Source organism: Cervus canadensis, chromosome 6 (assembly GCF_019320065.1).
Source record: "Cervus canadensis isolate Bull #8, Minnesota chromosome 6, ASM1932006v1, whole genome shotgun sequence".
NCBI lineage: Eukaryota > Metazoa > Chordata > Mammalia > Artiodactyla > Cervidae > Cervus > Cervus canadensis.
In genome coordinates this window covers 79,021,500-79,038,982 of record NC_057391.1, presented here as the reverse complement: position 1 = coordinate 79,038,982, position 17,483 = coordinate 79,021,500, and the positions used below count along the sequence as shown (strand labels likewise).

Genomic DNA, 17,483 nt, shown 5'->3' with positions numbered 1-17,483 from the left:
GAAGAGAAGAGGGGGTAGTCGGGAACCGTCAGAGTGACCACCGCGCATTACATAACGAAAGTCCAGGGAGCGAGCTTGACAACGAGACATTCCAGGGGGAGGGGAGCTGCTGTCTTGGAGTCGCCAGGAACTGCGGCGGCAGTTCAAGAAGCCAAGAAGGAAGGTGCCCGAGATAAAGACAACACTTCGGGAAGGAGAATATAAAAAAGCCGCAGGACCCAGAGTATTAGCAAACGAGAGGACACGTGTAGTCATTTGTTAGACGAAACGGCAGCCTTTCAACTTTTGCACGGGAACAAGGGGATTTGCCTTTGGGGGGATTTAGGAACGTATCAGCAAAGCCAAAAGCTAATGAATGGAGCTCAGCGGTTTGTTGGCAATACTTAAATATTTCTATCCAGTACTTTTGTCCAGGAGCGCAACTCTCTGCAGTCATTTAGAAAGTAGGGATTCAAACCAAACTAAGATACTCTCCGTGCGTCTCCACTTTCCCCAACCCGAAAAGGAGCTGCTCGCGCGGTACTGCCCCTTTAAGACCTGCTTGCTCTCGGGCTCTACAAAAGGGAGTGACCTCTGGGCTTTGACAGCTCCCCTAATAACTACCACCGTGCAGGCTCCGCCCACCTGGCGACCAGCCGCGCCGATTGGCCAGCGGGCCGGTATCCCGTACTCTGATTGGCTCTCCGCTTCCCCTGAGCGAACCTTTAGAACTCTGAGACAGACAATATTCTGTTACATTGTAGCAAAATGGCGACTGTCATTCACAACCCCCTGAAAGCGTAAGTAAGACTAAAAAATGTACATATTCCGCGTGGTTTCAATATGAAAAAAAAGGCGCCTTCTGCGTGCGGAGCGCTGCCAATGCACAGCGCTAACAGGCACCTACAGCCGCGGCGGGGCTTCTCTCTTTTCTTTCAGCTCTTACTTCTTCATCTTTTTTTTTTTTTTTTTAAACCCCAACGCGCAGAAATGTCAGGAGACGCAATTAACAAGGAGAAAATTGTTACATTTGTGTTCTTTCAAATTGGCGGACCGAGAAGAGAGGGGTTGTCTGCAGCGGAGCCAGGCGCTCGAGAGCTCTACAGCTAGGGGATCGTGGGCAGCTCGGGGACAGCACGGTCCCCTGAGTCTCCCCGGCTTCGCGGGGTGGGGAGCGCGGCGCGCGGCCCGGGGGTGGTGGGGCCGGCCTTGCTGGGGGCGAGCGCCGGACTCTGGGACCGCGTTGGGCGCACTTGGCTGAGCCCCGCGCCTCCGGAGCCGGCGGCCCCCCGCCCGGCTGCTAGGTCCTCCGGGGCGGCCGGACCGCGGCAGCTCCGGAGTTTGCAGGGCGCTCTCTGCCTTCCGATCGCTTGTGCGGAGTTTGTGCAAACCTTCCGGAGTTGGGAGGACCGCAGGGGGGAGCAGCGGGTCCCGGGAGCCCTGGGGCCCAGGTGGTTGCCCGGGGCTTTCCTGCCGGGGCAGCCCCCGGGAACGTGACGGCGCTTCGGGCGGTCGCCGGTGTGTCTCCGGGTGTGTTTGTCCGGGAACGGGCTGTAGTAAATGAACGACTCGGGTTAACTTGGGGTTGATTTGGAGACAGGGAAGAGCTGCAGGTCTCATGAATGGTGTTCTCGGCTCCTGCGGGTGAATAGCCGAGGCGAGCGAGAGGCAGCTTATTGGGGAGCTCGCCGCCCGAGCCGGCAGCGTCTGCTCCTGGCCAGAGCGAGGGGCAGGTGCCTCTGGCCGCCGCCGGGAGACTTTGAGCGGACGCCCAGATCCGGGACGGAGGGGGGCGGGCTGGGCGAGGACACGCGGGGGCCAGCCCCGGGTCCCACAGCCAATTCCTGCCCGCCTTCCTCCCCCACTCCTTTTTATCCTGGCTTCCTTCCTTCCTTCCTTCCAGTCGGTGGAACTGTTAAGCCGCCAAGTCCGCTCGCGATCGCGGAGCCGGGGGTGGCTTCGGAAAACTAGCGTCGTTCTGAAAGGGGTGCTACTGGCAGTGATGTTGGCAGAAGGGCGCTCCCTCCGGATCGCGGCGCGACGTGGGTGGGTGGGTGGGCGGGGGGTTTGCGCGCCTGGGATTAGGACTTCGCAGCTGGGCTGGAAGCTGCGGGCGAGAGGAGAGAGGGAGGTGCGGGTGTGTATGTGTGTGTGTGTGGGGGGTTTCGTGCCGAATTCTCTACGGTGCGTGGCGGATGCCCACTCTGGTTCTTTCAACTCAGCGCCTCCACGTCCGCACCCGCGGCTCCCCTAGGAGTTGAAAGCCAGGTTCGCACGCGGGGTGGGAGGCGGGCAGCGGCGGGGGGGTGGGTCTTAACGCGAAGGAAAGCGCCGAGAGAATGGGAAGTGTTTGCACCAGCTATCTCCTACCGGTAATAGGGGAAAAGGGTAGGAATGTCCCAGATCTCGGAGTTTTATATATATACACACACACACGCTGCTAAGAGGACATTGGAAGCTGAGGCTGATTAGAGAGCAGCTCCCGGCTTCAGTTCTCGCTCGGAAGCTCCGATACACTGCACTTGAACGCCACAGCATTTCACCCAAGAAAGCAAATGTTTTATGGCAGAATAAATGGGCGTAACTTCACGGCATCCCCTCTCCTCGTCTCTCTCCCTAGCCATATCGCTGATGCTGTGAGTTTTAACCCAACCCACAGCTGATTTGCAGTTTTCACATTTCCAGCCGAAAACGCATAGCGGGGCGGATACCTCCTGGTAAACTCAAGTTAGAGAAATCTATTTCGCCTGTGCGCCAGGTTTGTTTCCTATTGGGAAAGCGGTACCCTCGTTACCGTGGAACCCGCTTACGCGCGGGCGGGCACAGTATCTCTATACTCATTCCTGCCCGCTCCAGTTTTTTGTTTCTGTTTTTTTTTTTTTTTTTTGTTTGGACCGCTGAAGGGTGCGTTTTGGGGGGTGGTGTATGTGTGGGGTGGGGTTAGAAGTGCAGAAAGGGACAGAGTCGCGGGCTGTTTATTGGAATTAGTTCTGAATTATTACACTTGTACTTTGTATAATTAGAAACAGTTGCAATGTGATGTATTTGTAATTCCGTGTCGACACACATACACACACATACACTAGCATACACACGACACTCCAGTCGGCTTTTTCTAGGTGGCATTTGAATGGTCATTTATAATTAGCCGCTCATTTTTTGCATCCCGACCCTTTTCCCTGGGGGTAAGTGGGTGTAAACAATACCACAAACCAGCCGAGCCTCCTGCGCCCTAGATGGTTTTTAAACTCCTAACGCAGGAGCATGCACGACGTTACAGGGAGACCTACATCATCTGCCTTTATTTTGAAAAACAACTTGTTTCATAGAACATCTTATATGTTTCATTTGTTTTTAAAAGTTGCTGATCAGGAAACAATACACACGTGAATAAATTATGCATGGGATAAATTAGAACAAAGCGCAGAGACACATCGAGCGGAAGGGATGGATGGTGGTGCTGGGAGGAGGGGAGCAGGGAGAAAGGTTTGGAGAGCTCTGTTTTTATCCTCCTGTGTCCCTCCTGACAATGAAATGGAGCTGAACATCATTAGCATTTTCTCTGTGTGCGTTCAGAAAAGCCAACACCAAGGACGCCCCCTATAGAAACTGGTCACACAAAGGTTTCCTCTAGGACTGGGGGATAAACTGGCAGTAGGTAATGTTCTGGGAAGAAACAAGCAACACCTCTTTGGGGCTCTGCCTAAGCTGCGTAGGGACCATTTTTCATTATACCAGCTTTTCCCACATGTAACATTCAGTAATTCAATAGCTTGAATTACTGGACAGCACAGTTTGAATCTCATTGCTTTGGGGTCTTCTGTTGGGCCCCAAGCTCCTGGAGTCACATCTCCTCTCTCAGCAGTTCAGCTTTCTTCCTGCCTGTCTTTGATCTCCCTTCAACTCCCTTTCTTATTCCTCCTCCTTGTACCCTTCAGCCCCTTCCTCTCTGAAGCTGACAGCCTGGCTTCTCTGTCTGTTGTTGCCTTTAACATCTTATTACTGCCCAACAGGGTGTTAGAGGCAGAAACAGGAGCCGCCTGGACTGATCAGATCACAAAGGGAACGCAGCAGGTGGGCCCACAACCAAGCAGTCACATCTGGGCAGATAGAATATGAAAGCATCGATGGACATGTATGATGTGTAAATAGGTATTGCACATTATTTAATTTAGCAGCTACATTGTCTGAGCCTAGATGTGTGAGTCACCCTTGTTTCTTACATGGACAAGCAAGATAAGGGCCATGTAGGGAAGTAAATACATGTAGGGAACATAAATATGGATTTGATAATCCATCTGTCTCTGTGTAAGTCTGCCACATTACCTATCATATTCTGGTTGATTGCTACCAGAAACCAAATTGCTAGGGAACATAATGCCTTTTTTTTTTGCCCTGGTATATTCTTAAAAAAATAAAAAAAAATTTTATATTGGGGCATAGTTGATTGACAAACATAATGCTTTTAATATAAATTCTAATCTTATTTGATATTCTACTTCACGTTAATCACCCTCCCCCAAATCTGCTATCAACACTTTAAACAACTTACTCTTTTATTAAGTTATCAAAACCCTGGTTTGTATGCACTTAACTGGGAATGTCTGCCACCTTCTGCCAGACTGGATTATGCACATATATATCTATTATACTAACTGCCTGCTTAGAAAAGAGTAACTGTTATTATTATTTAATTATTCCATATAAACCAACAGGGATTTATCCCAAGTAACTATTTGTTTATAAATAATGAGATCAGTAGACTGGTCATACCTATAACATGTGAACATCCAGATATGTAGTTGTATTGAAACTTTTTTTTGTAAGGAGTTTCCCTTAGTTGGAGGCTTTTTTTTTTTTTTTAAATCTCTGTTTTGTAATTAAGGACACAACTCTGGGAGGAGCAAATTTACTTACTCAGCCAAGGTCAAACAGCTGGTCATGTGTATAGATGGACCTTAGATCTTCATCTTTTTATTCATTCTCTGACCTGGAGACTGTGTATTCTAATCTGAAGTGGTTTTGTGCCTGTGAAAGTTGTGAAATTGTTGCCACTTAGAAGCCACACCTCACTCTTGCTGTGGCACTCTGTTTAGATTATCAGAGAGGATGGTACAGAGGGGCCACATTCCTGGTTCTAATCTGCTCCTGGCTCTTTCTGTTGGGGTGTGGGGATATGGGTAGGTACAAAATGGGGAACACTGGGGTTGGTATTTGTGAGCTTTCAGCTTTTTATGGACATTATTTTAGCCCTTATGAAAAAGGACCCTCGGACATTTTAAGCCAACAGATGCCTAAGAACCACCTTCTCCATCTGCTTCTGGTTGCCACTGGGGTGAGGGCGGGGGGAAGCCTTAAATTCTCCAAACTTCATTAGCACACATTATTTTTCAGTGGGAAGAATGTCTGGTTTTGATGAGATACCCATAAAGGTTATTAATTTCTGCCAGAACCCAAATGAAGGCATTGTCACAGAAAACTGCTGGGCTTGCAGACCACCTGGGAGACATTCAGAGGTCTCCAGTTGAATGGGAGTTGCTCAGTTCTAGAAAGTGGCCTGGAATTCAGAGGCAACTTAATTGGAGACTTATCCTCCTTTGTCTTTTTGGAACCATGCAGGTGGCTGAAATTTAGGTACATCTGAGAAACACCATAATGTCTAAAGCTGTTCCAGAGCCATCTGCTCAAATCAGTGCAGAAAATAAAATGCCATGGTCAACAAGCTTTGTTTTGAGTTTGCACCAGAAAAAGAAAGGAAACTGAGGCCGATGTTTCAGTTTTGAAAATGCAGCCATCCTGATTGTAGTGGTGCTGGGTGTGGGTCATGAAAAGCATCAGAATTCAGGCCTGTTTATTATCCCAACCTCTGCAAAGTAACTTTTGTGGTTTCTGAGTGTTCTGAAAGTCACTAGAAGACAAATGTAGCCCAATGTGGCAAGCCCCTGACCAAAAAAATGCCACAACCACTGAAACAGTTTTTTGCCCAGCCATGGTTTTCCAGCAGGGGACTGTGTAAGCATGACCCTAGCATTAAATAATCTTTAAACATGTAGGTATTTAACAAGAAAAGATAAAAAAAAGTGGCCTGGTGAGAGGGGATGGGGAGGGGATAGGTAAGTGGATAAAACTACTGTGTGGTCTGGAACTCTGAGAAGATGATTGTTTAACAGCAAGAGAGACTGATGTTATGATCTATTGCAAGTTCCAAAGTTTTCTTGAGTTGTGTGAGCCACTGGGGAGAGATGAGGTGTTGTGGTGTTTTTGTAATCTGTTTTTCTTGTTGGTCCAGTTACTAGTGTTTCACAGTCTGTCAACCCATATGGATGAATGGAGCTAACATCGTAAAACTGTCACTGAAGGAAGGTTTTTGAAGCCTGTGATTTGCATCAGAGTTTTAAAAGCAGTGGTTAGGAGGTGTTTGGCTGGGGGGAGGGGAGAAGAGGAGCAACCTGTGCTGGGAATGTTTAGGTTGTGTGTTTGTGAATAGTAGTAGTGGGTGGGGGGTTACAAGGGAAGAGAGCAGCCTTGAGCAAGCTAAGATTTAGGGGGCTGTGTTTGGAAGCAGGGAGGGGCAGGGGATTAAATTCAGAGCTTCTAATAATGGGGTTCAAATAGCCCACATTGAGACCTCCACCCCCAGGCCTTAGGTCTGAGTCCGAGGAACAATGATGGCGCGTGTCTAATCCCCCTTTGCACCCTCTCCTCCCTCCCAGAGTCCAGAGCTTGTCATCTCAGGTTGCTATGAAATGAGTTTTTCTCATTGTTATTCACTTCGAAAATCTGCTGTTTGTATTAACTTCAACTGGAAGCTCCACCCGAAAAGGTTTTTCAGTCCTCAAAATTTCACCAGTCATCTGTATGGCCTTATCTCAAACTCTGTCCCTCTTACACATTTGTTTCTCACCAGCGGCTATGCTTTTGTAGCTTCAGAAGTAAAAGCTTCAGGGAGAGGATCCCAGAGATCTGAGCTCGGTTTTTAGCCCTACCGCTCACTAGCTATGAGACCTTAGACCCAGAACTTCTCTGAGCCACATATTCCTTGTCTTTAAGATGAGGGTGATGCACCTTGATTGCCAAAATTCCTTTCCACTAAAAAACTGGTGGCTCTTAGACTATGGTTGATTAGGAAGGATGAGGAGGACAGTTACGGACCAGTGTTTGAATTCTTCCTCATTTTTTAAGTGTGGCTCTAAAAGGGAGTTAAGACTGGTAGATTTTCCTGTAGTTTCATCTTCTCTGGTCCAGTCTTGCCACATTCTGTTACCACTTGGGGTTCTTTTTTTTTTTTTTTTGAGAAAACAAGATGTTTATTTATTGTATTTATTTGGAAAATAATACACTAAAGATAAACTTATCAAAAAAAGTCTTATAAACAAGCATTTTAAATGTTTAATATTGGACTAATACAATAATAAAACACCTGTGAAATTTTGAACATTGTTGTTGTTCTGGATACAAAAGGTCTAATTTAGTTTAAATAAGATCTGAAACACCTTTATGAAACTTGTTTTGCTCAATGGGTATGATTTTAAAGTTATGTATATATGGAGGTGAAGTGAAAGCTACTCAGCTGCTCTTTTTGACCCCGTGAATTATAGCCCACCCGGCTCCTATATCCATGGGATTTCCCAAGCAAGAATAGAATACTGGAGTGGGTTGCTGTTTCCTTCTCCACCACTTGGGGTTCTAATCTCTCTCTTCTCAGGGCTCAAGGCTGAGGACCAGGTGGTGGCCCATTTAGAATGTGGTCTTTTCTTCTGATTCTCCCTTTTGAACACTTTTCTCATTAACACTCCAACCAGAGGATGAAGATGGGGAAGAGAAATGAGAAGATTAATTGGCCTATTTTTTCTGTTTACAAGCACTCAGGTTAAGTTTTTGGTTGTGCAAAAGACTAGAATTATTGGGAACATCTATCTTTTTCTTCCTATTTTGTGTAAATGTATGGTGGAAGAAAGGGAACCAAGCAAAAGATTTTCTTCTCTGGATTTCATTTATCTACAGTCTCCTTTGATCTGCTCTTCCTCTAACATGGCACCCGTCCCAGTTAACATGGAAATAAATGCTTTTTTCATTTCCATTTGGGCAGTTGCAAATACCTGACTGTTCAGTGAACTGCAGTAGGTGGGCCTGTACTGATGTCTCAGTGAGCTTCCTCTGTTGTATCCTGTGATGCTGCTGGGGAAATGGAGGTGTTCAGTAGATACACAGAGTCTGGCCTTACGCAGGTGGGTATTAGCAGTGTCTAAAGTGGAATTCACTGCCTCTCATTCAATGACATGCCTCCAGAACATCCCAGATTCCTCTGGAGGCGTTATTATCAGGCTTTCCTTTGGTTGACAGCTCCCTTGGCAATTTTCTACACGTCTAAAGGAGGAAGAGGGGGTTTTTAAAGCCATCAGAGAATTCACAGAAGCCTGAATTGTGAGAGTTAGGCAAAATGAAAGAAAAAACAAAATGGTCATTCTGACCTCCAGCCTACAGAGGCAGTTCCTTAAATTTTTTTGTACTTGTGGTAAGATATATGAATACATAACATGTATATTTAGCATGTATGACATGTAGATGTACACTTTTTTTAAAGTGTTCAGTTCACCAGCATTAAGTACATTCATAGTGTTGTATAACTACCCATTGTATTCATTTCCAGAATTTAAAAAATCATCCTAAACACACTCTATATCCATTACACAGTAACATCCTCTGTTTTAATGAGGACATTCTCCTCCCATCCCATCCCAGTTTCTGGTAACCACCATTGTACTTTCTGTCTATATAAATTTGCCTATTCTAAGCACTTCATATGAGTGGAGTCATGCAGTATCTGTCCTTTCGTGACTGGCTTATTTCACTTAGTATAATGTTCTTAATGCTCATCTGTGTTACAGCATGTGTCAGAATTTCCTTCCTTTTTATGGCTGAGTAATATTCCATTGTACATATGTGCCTTATTTTGCTTATCCAGGGATGGGTACTCGGGTTGTTTCCACCTTGTGGCTATTGTGAATAATACTGCTGTGACATGGCCGTGTAAGTAACTGTTTGAATCCCTGCTCTCAGTTCTTTGGGGTGTATGCCTAGACCCCCCTTCATTTTTAGATTTATTAAAATTCATGGAGTACATTTCTAGATAGTACAGGCAACTCCTTCCTTCTAAACTTAAAAAAAACCCCAAAACTCATGGCATGATAGAATTCAATCTCTTAACCCCCCTTCCCCTTTAGGACTACCACTATTTTGTGGGTGGGGGATAAATGCCCCGGGAACTCAGAGACTCACTTCTTTTATCTCCAACCATGAGGATTGTCTTCATCTTGTCACCCCCTACCCCCATTCCCAACCCATTGAGGGCAGGGACTCCCCATGGGGGTCAAGGTCTGGGTCTGGGGAGGCCCCAGAGGCTGCAGGACTAGTGGTTACCTGGTGGGGCTGGAGCGGTTTCCCAGGCAGAGTGGAGGTCTCATCAGGCAGCAGGTGTCCCGGTGGAGGGAGCACCTGAGATGACAGGACAGCTTGAAAGTCAGGAGGCGGTAAATCTGAGCTATCTTTTCATAAGGTGAGAAGGGGTTGTATCTCCTTTGGCCTCCCTTCCTTGCACTCAGCCCTGCTTACCTCCCCCTGAAGGGCCCAAATGAAACAATGGATGTGAAACACACTTCAGAAAGTGTAAAGTACAGACGGGAGGTGTTACTAGAGCTGCAAAGTTTCCCGTAGCTGATGGCGGCCTTCTCAGAGAGTCAACAATACCGCATCTATCAAACATTACTTTACTATATTAAAACTAAAATAAATGAAAAGATCCTGGCACTACACATCCTATCTAACCATTGTTTCTCAGGAAATGCAAAGCCTCACTCATCCAGCTGTGTGTAAATAGCCCTGGGATCTCAGTGGGGTTTTCCCATCTTCTGGGTTTGAAATAGGTGAGAATAGGAGCTCAAGGGAAGCCTTCTGTTTCATTTTCCATTGTCAACCCCATACTGAGTCCCTCTGCAATCAGAGGAAACAGAAGCTGGCGGGCAGAGGGAGCATTCTCCTGGAACTTGGGCTCTGGTCATCCGTCAGTCTCTGGCTCCTTCTACCAAGAAGACTCCAGGGAGAGAGAAGGGGAGAAAGTGGGGCTGGAGTTTAAATCTGCTAGTGAGCAATGAGGGTGTGATGTTGGCGTAAGGGGTCAGTGGCAAGAATTAATTCTTTGTACCTGAGTAGACTGTGGGCAGCATGGTGGTGAGGGTCAGATCTCAGAATGACAGTTATTTGCCAGCCTTGGAAAAGCTTCAGATTCAAGCTTGCTGTAGAAATACAGCATTCCTGTACTTTGTGAAAGCAAATTAAGTGACAAATGTCATCCTTGCTCCCATTCTCTCAACTAAGAACTGTTTACATGTCTTTGTTTGGCTGCTAGTTGAGCTCAGTGAGAACTGTCTCACCCTCTTTGGAACTTTCTTCATCCTGTCCTGGCCAGTGCTGCTTGCCAGCCTGCCCCTCCGTACTAAGCAACATGGTAGCCTCCCTATCGGCATCTAGGACCTTCCACTCCAAGGAAGGCCTCCAGTCTGTCTGTTTCTCCTTCCAGATCCTTGATCTTTGACAGGACAAAGTAAATGCTTGTAAACCGGGACGCGAACGGTTCCCCTAGGCTGCTAGGGAAACCACTGTTGTTTGTGGGGGTGGGGGAGGAGGGGAGGCAATGTGGTGCTGGAGGTGGGGGAGGGCAGGGTGGATGGGGTAGTCGAAGTGGAGAGAATATATTCTCTCCTGCTAATTATTTTCCCCGAGGACTTAGCCAATGCAGAACCATCTATTATCGTGGGAGCGCTCTATGGTGGTTCTGCCTGTGATGAATGCTAAGTGGAAACAAGCAAGAAAAATTAACAGGCGGCTGCTTCTGTCCACCTAATTAAAATGCATATCCAAATGCATAATTCCTTATGTTTCCCCATGCACACACTCCCCTTCCAATCCCAATTCTATGGAGGAAAAAAACCCTACTTTCTCCCAATCATTTCTCTTGATTATACTTCCATCAAGAGAGAACTGGAGGGTTCCTTTAGAATAGTGAAGGGCCATTTTTGTAACACTCTAAAATTGCTTTTTTTTTTTGCTTAGATTGGCCCCCCAAATTCTGAGCTCTTTTTTGTTTAAAATGAAGAACAAAAACTTTATCTGACTGAAGAGACAAGGGAGAAGGAAGGAAGTAGAGAAAGAAAAGCGGGAAGGGGAAGAGAGAGAAAGCAAGAAAGAAAAAAGAAAGTTCCCACAGTTTCCACTGACCTTTAGTTTTGTGCTGAAAGTCTGGCTTGGATCAGCAGTGAGAATTTTGAAGGTCTTTTCTATCTCTTCATTCCTTTCTTTGACTTGGCACTACTTCCTCAGCCCCCCAAAGAAACATAGCCCAGAATTTTTCAGAGATTTTAGAAGATGCATCTACCTGTGTAGATCAGGTAGAGAGAAAAAAGCAAAAGCCTCTGTCCTGGGGGCAAGATCAGAGATGCTGACATCAAGGTCCCAAGTATGCCTTAAACAAACAGTACCTCTTCACCCCTCTTTTCCTCACTTTTTGTTCATCCAAATGATCAAGTTCTCCCCCTCGGAAGAACAGTTTTATTCAGGGGTCATAAAATATTTAATAAGACATGAAACTTGAGTCACTGTGTTCAATTCCACGTCACTGCCATCTTGGCAGTGATGCCCCTCCCCCGGGCAGCACCCCCCCCTCCCCCATTCTTGAAGCCCCTTGACTGCCCTCCACAACAGCCCCAGCTGTTGATTTATCAGGGCCGGCTGGCTCAGCAGTGCATGGAGATTGCTTTTAATTAACTCTCTTCATTTTTTCCAATCTTCAGGGAGCAGCAGCCCTTTAATGATTTTAATATTTTATCTGGATTTATATCCGCCTTATTTGTTGTTGTTTGACTTCCGCATTTGTTCTTCCTGAATTGCTTCCAGACTGATCTATTTGTGTGCCCCCTTCCCCTGTCCCGCAAGGCCTTCCAGGAGAAAGGGTGCTGAAGAAGACCCACCCACTCTTCCCAAGCTGTCTACCACGGCAAGGGGAGACACGCCTAGTGTTGATCTCTGCCATGGTTTGGGTGAGAACTTTTGTCTTAGGAATCCCAGTCTCACCTGACTTAGCTGAAGGAGTTTCTGAGCTTTTCATTAAAGGGGAAAAAAAAAATCTGAATTTTAGAAAGTGAAAATTTTCTAATCTCTTTGCCTCTTTCATGCTTGCTGCCTCTATGAGGGAGTGAGCACCCTGGAGATTTGGATAAAAACTGCTTCCAGGGCCTGGAGGTCTGTCGTCTTGCCCATTCCAACCTGACATAGTTTAATGGAACTCCCCGGAGGATGATGACTTCAGGACGGGGCTGGAGGTAGGTGCCTTTTCATACTGTTCATGGGGTTCTCAAGGCAAGAATACCGAAGTGGTTGTAGTCAAGTCTTCATACCACTTTCCATGTCTTTAGATGTGACTGGAATTTGCTCTGCAACTGTAAAGAAGAGTACTTGTAGGAATGGTCTGAAAGAGGGCCTGCAGAGGTACCAGTTGCCTTCCCTGTTTGAGAGTGCCTGCTCCCTCAACCCTTGGTTCTCTGTTTCTGCGCCCACTTCTTACACACCACCATCTGAACACCTTCCCACCCCCGACTTCCAGCTTCCTTTTGGCTGCAAAGTCTGCCCCTTCCCCCAACAGTCCCAGAGAGGCCCTGGCAGACAAACTTGCATGGGGGCTAGTTTTCAGAACCAGCTTGTCTACAGAATACCCTTTTGACATCTCGGTTTGGTGATGTGTCTTTGGGGTTATTCGTTGCTAGGCAACTGCCAGCTAAAGTTTGAGTCTAATCTGGGGAATTGCAGTGAATTGCCCTGGGTGACTTGTAGCCACATTCAGGGACTTGGCTTTACAATCCTTCGAATAGGAAATTGAGAAGATATTTTTCCGTGTGCCTTTCTGGAAAGAGATATTGGTTTGTAAAACCTAGCCCACCAACTGGCACACAAGTGTCTGTACTCACAGTGTTTGTTCTGGTGATGAAAATGGTGATTTCGTCCCGTCTCCTTGTATTTATCCCTTGAGATATGCTAGCTTTGAAAACCTATGATGTGTCAGGTACTAAGCTATCTGCAGGATGCAGAGACAGAAACCATGGCTTCTATATCACAGTTTGGTATTCAGGCTACTCAATGTCCTATTGAGTGTTTCTTCTTCACTCTTCCTTGGCAATCACAGGCCCTTTTGAGAATCCTGTGAAAGTTCTGGATCATCTCCCCAGAAAAAATGCATATCTGCATCAGATTTTGAGTTCATAGATGTTGAGGAGCCCATCAGTGGATGCCCTAGAGTCCATCGGCTCCAGGTTAAGAACCTTAGATTGAGAGATGTGGGTGAGCTTGTTACCACGAAAGGCTGCTTCTGTGTCCTTGCTCAGAGCGGTCCCTAACCCTTCCCACCTCTCCTGTAGTCTCACCAAGTGGTTCGCGTGTCCTCAGCCCCACCCTGCCCCAGCTGCACATGATGAACACCTACCTGCTCATCTTCCAGACACTTCCAAGTCCCCTTCTCTCCAGCAAAGCCCTTGCTACCCTCAGGTAGAATTGGCCATCCCTGCCCTTGGCCCCATAGTCCCAAGGATACTTCCCTCCTGGCCACTGAAACACTTAATGCTGGTTAGTTAAAATGGAAGGCCCTAGAAGGTTGAAGGGTGGCTGCCTGGGTCTTTCTGTCCCTAGGATCTAGCATTGTCCTTGTTGTTCTTTAGTCGCTAAATTGTGTCTGACCCTTTTACGACCCCGTGGTCTGTGGCCCACCAGGTTCCTCTGTCCATGGGATTCTCCAGGCAAGAATACTGGAGTGGCTTGCCATTTCCTATTCCAGGGAATGTTCCTGACCCAGGGATCAAACTTGCATCTCCTGTAACTCCTGCATTGGCAGGTGGGTTCTTTACCACTGCGCCACCAGGGAAACCCAGGATCTAGCAGAACGGATGTCTGATAAATGTGTGTGGAGTGACCGAGCAAATGAAACCAGCAGGCTCTTCCTGCCTAATTTGCTTCCAGCTCTTTGAAATCAACTTGTTTCTCATTCTCTCCCTGGCAGGAATTTGGAAGAGACAGCAGAATTACTTTTCCCAAATTCTTCAACTTCAGGAGTTGGAAGATAGGCACAAGCTTACCTTGCTTGCATGTGGCATGTGAGGCTGTGATGGCTGTCAGCGTCATTTATTCTCGCCCCTTGTTTCTTCACCACTTCATCCCTGTGGATCTAAAAAACTTGGCTTTCCTTCCCTTTGGTCTTTGGAATTAAAGGCAAGTCTTTTTACTCTGCCTTCTTTCACGGATTAACTAAGCTGAGGCTTGCGAATAGCCACTGATAAATCAACCACGCTTTTATTAAGTGCCTACTTTGTGCTCAGCTGTGTATGGGATTTCTTTTAGCCTTATTTATACCTGAGGATTTTTATGGGTTTTTAAGATGGGAGAGATCAGGAGGTGCTAGTACTACAATGGTTTAACCCAAACTTGGGGTCCCGTGAGAGTCTATTGCCTGTCTTATTGAGCTTTGGAGGTAACTGTGGCCCAGTCAATGTTTTCAGGTATATATTCTTCAAGAAAATTTCCTGTACTTTAATCATGCCTATGTAGATACAACTTTCCCTATGACTCTATCCCAAACATATTCAATGCAGGTAAATTTATTTGACAATGAAACAAAAAATAATGGCCTGGGGATCATGTTGTTGTCGTTCAGTCGCTGAGTCATGTCTGACTCTTTGAGACCCCATGGACTGCAACACGCCAGTCTTCCCTGTCCTTCCATCTTCTGGAGTTTGCTCAAACTCATGTCCATTGAGTCGGTGATGCCATCCAACCATCTCATCCTCTGTCATCCTCTTCTCCTGCCTTCAATCTTTCCCAGCATCAGGGTCTTTTCTAATGAGTTGGCTCTTCGCATCAGGTGGCCAAAGTACTGGGGCTTCAGCTTCAGCATCAGTCCTTCCAATGAATATTCAGGGTTGATTTCCTTTAGGATTGACTGGTTTGATCTCCTTGGGGTTCATGGGAGGGCCTTTATTCTTCATATTGAGAGAGAGAAAAATCTCTATCCTCATAACTCTTGCTGCTTTTCCACCCTCCAGATCATTCAGTGTTGGGGCCCTGGAGAGGCCTGGGTCTGAGTCAGGATGAAGGTGAAGGCCAGAGGTGGAGACAGGCTGTTCAAGTCAAGTTTTAATCAGATCTTCGTCCACTAGACATCCTTCAACGTGGAGCGCTAGAAAGAAAATGCTGATGGTGCACAAAGTATAGGCTGGAGGAGCAGAACCATACCAAAGAGTCTGTGAATTCAGAGGGGTCACACCACACCAGCACCTACTCTGAAAGTGAACTCCCCTTCCATCCTGGGTGGAGCCCTTTGGTACAGAGGGTGCACGTGGGCCTGTCCAGTTCCTCGGGCTCATTTCCTTTCTGGGCAGCCATCCCAGTATAACAGACACTTATACATATTCTGTCCTCATTTTGTCTAATTACACACATCTCTGGGGGATGGGAAACAAGTTTGGATCATTCGCTTTTAGGTCAGTTATGCACAGGGTAGCTGAGATGAGCAATGATCTATGGAGTTTGATGAAATTCGGGAAGCTCCCAGAGTTCCCTGGTCCACAGCATACCAGGGGGCATTGTTTGCCATCTCAGGGGCTGCAGATCCCAGCCAGTGCAGGGGAGGGATGGAGCCTGGCCAGTTCATGAGTCTGAATGTAGGAACCTTTCTGAGACTGAGCTCGCTCTTGCTATCCTTGGAGCAACAGGATTCCTTTATTATTTGATGATCAGCCTGACTGAGAGGGGGCTTCCTCAGTGGCTCTGCGGGAAAGAGTCTGCCTGCCATGCGGGAGCTGCAGGAGACACGGGTTTGATCCCTGGGTCAGGAAGGAAGTTTCCCCTGGAGGAGGAAATGGCAGCATACTCCAGGATTCTTGTCTGGAGAATCCCATGGACAGAGGAGCCTAGCGGGCTACGGTCCATAGGGTCTCAAAGAGTTGGACACAACTGAAGTGACCTAGCATGCACGCACACATGCTAACTGTGAGGACCCAATTCTATAGGTCCCTCTTATGGTGATCATTTGTGTTCACTCATTATCTGCCTAGTATGTGTTCAGTTTCCTGAGAAACACAGAACAAAAGGAGCTCTGATCAATGCTACAGTCTCTAACATTGCCCAGTGTTTCCAAGAATTCCTTGTCTTCTTTGCGACCCAGATAAGCTGGTCTGGACAATACAATAGCTCTGGAAGGTCCACACCTTTCTCCACCACCCAGAGCTGGCAGCCTTGGGCAGTCCAGCTTCCTGGCACCTCTCCTCCAGGCTCTATGATAGCTTCTCAAATACCCAGGAAGGAAGGAAAGTAAAAGTGAAAGTCACTCAGTCGTGTCTCCGACTCTGTGTGACCCCCATAAACTATACAGTCCATGCAATTCTCCAGGCAAAAATACTGAAGTGGGTAGCCTTTTCCTTCTCCAGCGGATCTTCCCAACCCAGGGATCAAACCCAGGTCTCCCACATTGCAGACAGATTCTTTACCAGCTGAGCCACAAAGGAAGCCCCCAGGAAGGAAAAGCCCACTGGTTACTCTTTTCTTTTCTTTTGCTTTCTGCTTCTTATTTCATTTCTTGACTCAGACCTAAGGCTCCCCAGCACTCTGGGAGCCCTAGATAGAGGAGTAACCCATGTGATTCTTCATATCTAGCCTGGGTTTCCTTCTGACCACTGACCCTCTTCATCTGCGCCTCACTGACATCTTTCTCCTTTTCCCTGTGCATTGCACCTTGATCAAAAAGCATTGGAGAGGCACAAAAGGAAGGAAAGAGTATTCTCTCTAGTCCCCTGGAGGGCACACTCATTCTCATCAATGGCGGAGCAGGGAGCGGGGAGGAGGAAAAGGCGAAGTTTGCACACAGCAAATGGTGAGAAGAAGCAGGAGAGAGGAAACAGGGGCCATGAGGTTACCTGGTGGGAAGAACTGTGCTCGGTGAGCAGTTCAGCCCCTGAGGGGTCTGTGAAATTGGAGGAGAGAAAGTGGCCCCGCAGTGGGGATGTGTCAGAGAAGGTTTCAGGGAGGAGGTGGCTTTGAGCTGAGTTTGGAAGGGCAGAGGGATCTGGTGAGGCTTAGGAGTGGTGGAAGGTGAGGATGGGGAAGGATGGGCACGAAAGGGATGTGAACAAAGATTTGGGAAGCATCTGAGTGACTCTAGAGAATCTTCTTCCTTTGTGGTGGTGTGAGTTGGAGGGGACGGGCCAGTTGAGAAGGAATGTGTGGAGGACAGCAAATGGGTCCATTTGGCTGGATGGGAGTGGGGGTCCATGAAAGTGAAAGTGTTAGTGACTCAGTGCTCTCTGACTCTTTGCGACCCCATGGATTGTAACCCACTGGGCTCCTCTGTTCATGGGATTTCCCAGGCAAGAATACTGGAGGGGGTAGCCATTCTCTTCTCCAGGGGATCTTCC

General features: G+C 47.1%; 1 protein-coding gene across 1 annotated transcript in view; it reads left to right on the top strand.

Annotated features, from left to right (window-relative positions):
* Positions 1-710: 710 nt before the first annotated feature.
* Positions 711-17,483, top strand: part of DPF3 (double PHD fingers 3) — a 303,529-nt gene continuing 286,756 nt past the window's right edge. Inside the window, exon 1 of the mRNA XM_043472462.1 lies at positions 711-779. Within this exon, the coding sequence (XP_043328397.1) occupies positions 748-779 (32 nt within the window). The 5' untranslated portion in view covers positions 711-747. The remainder of the gene's footprint in view (positions 780-17,483) is intronic.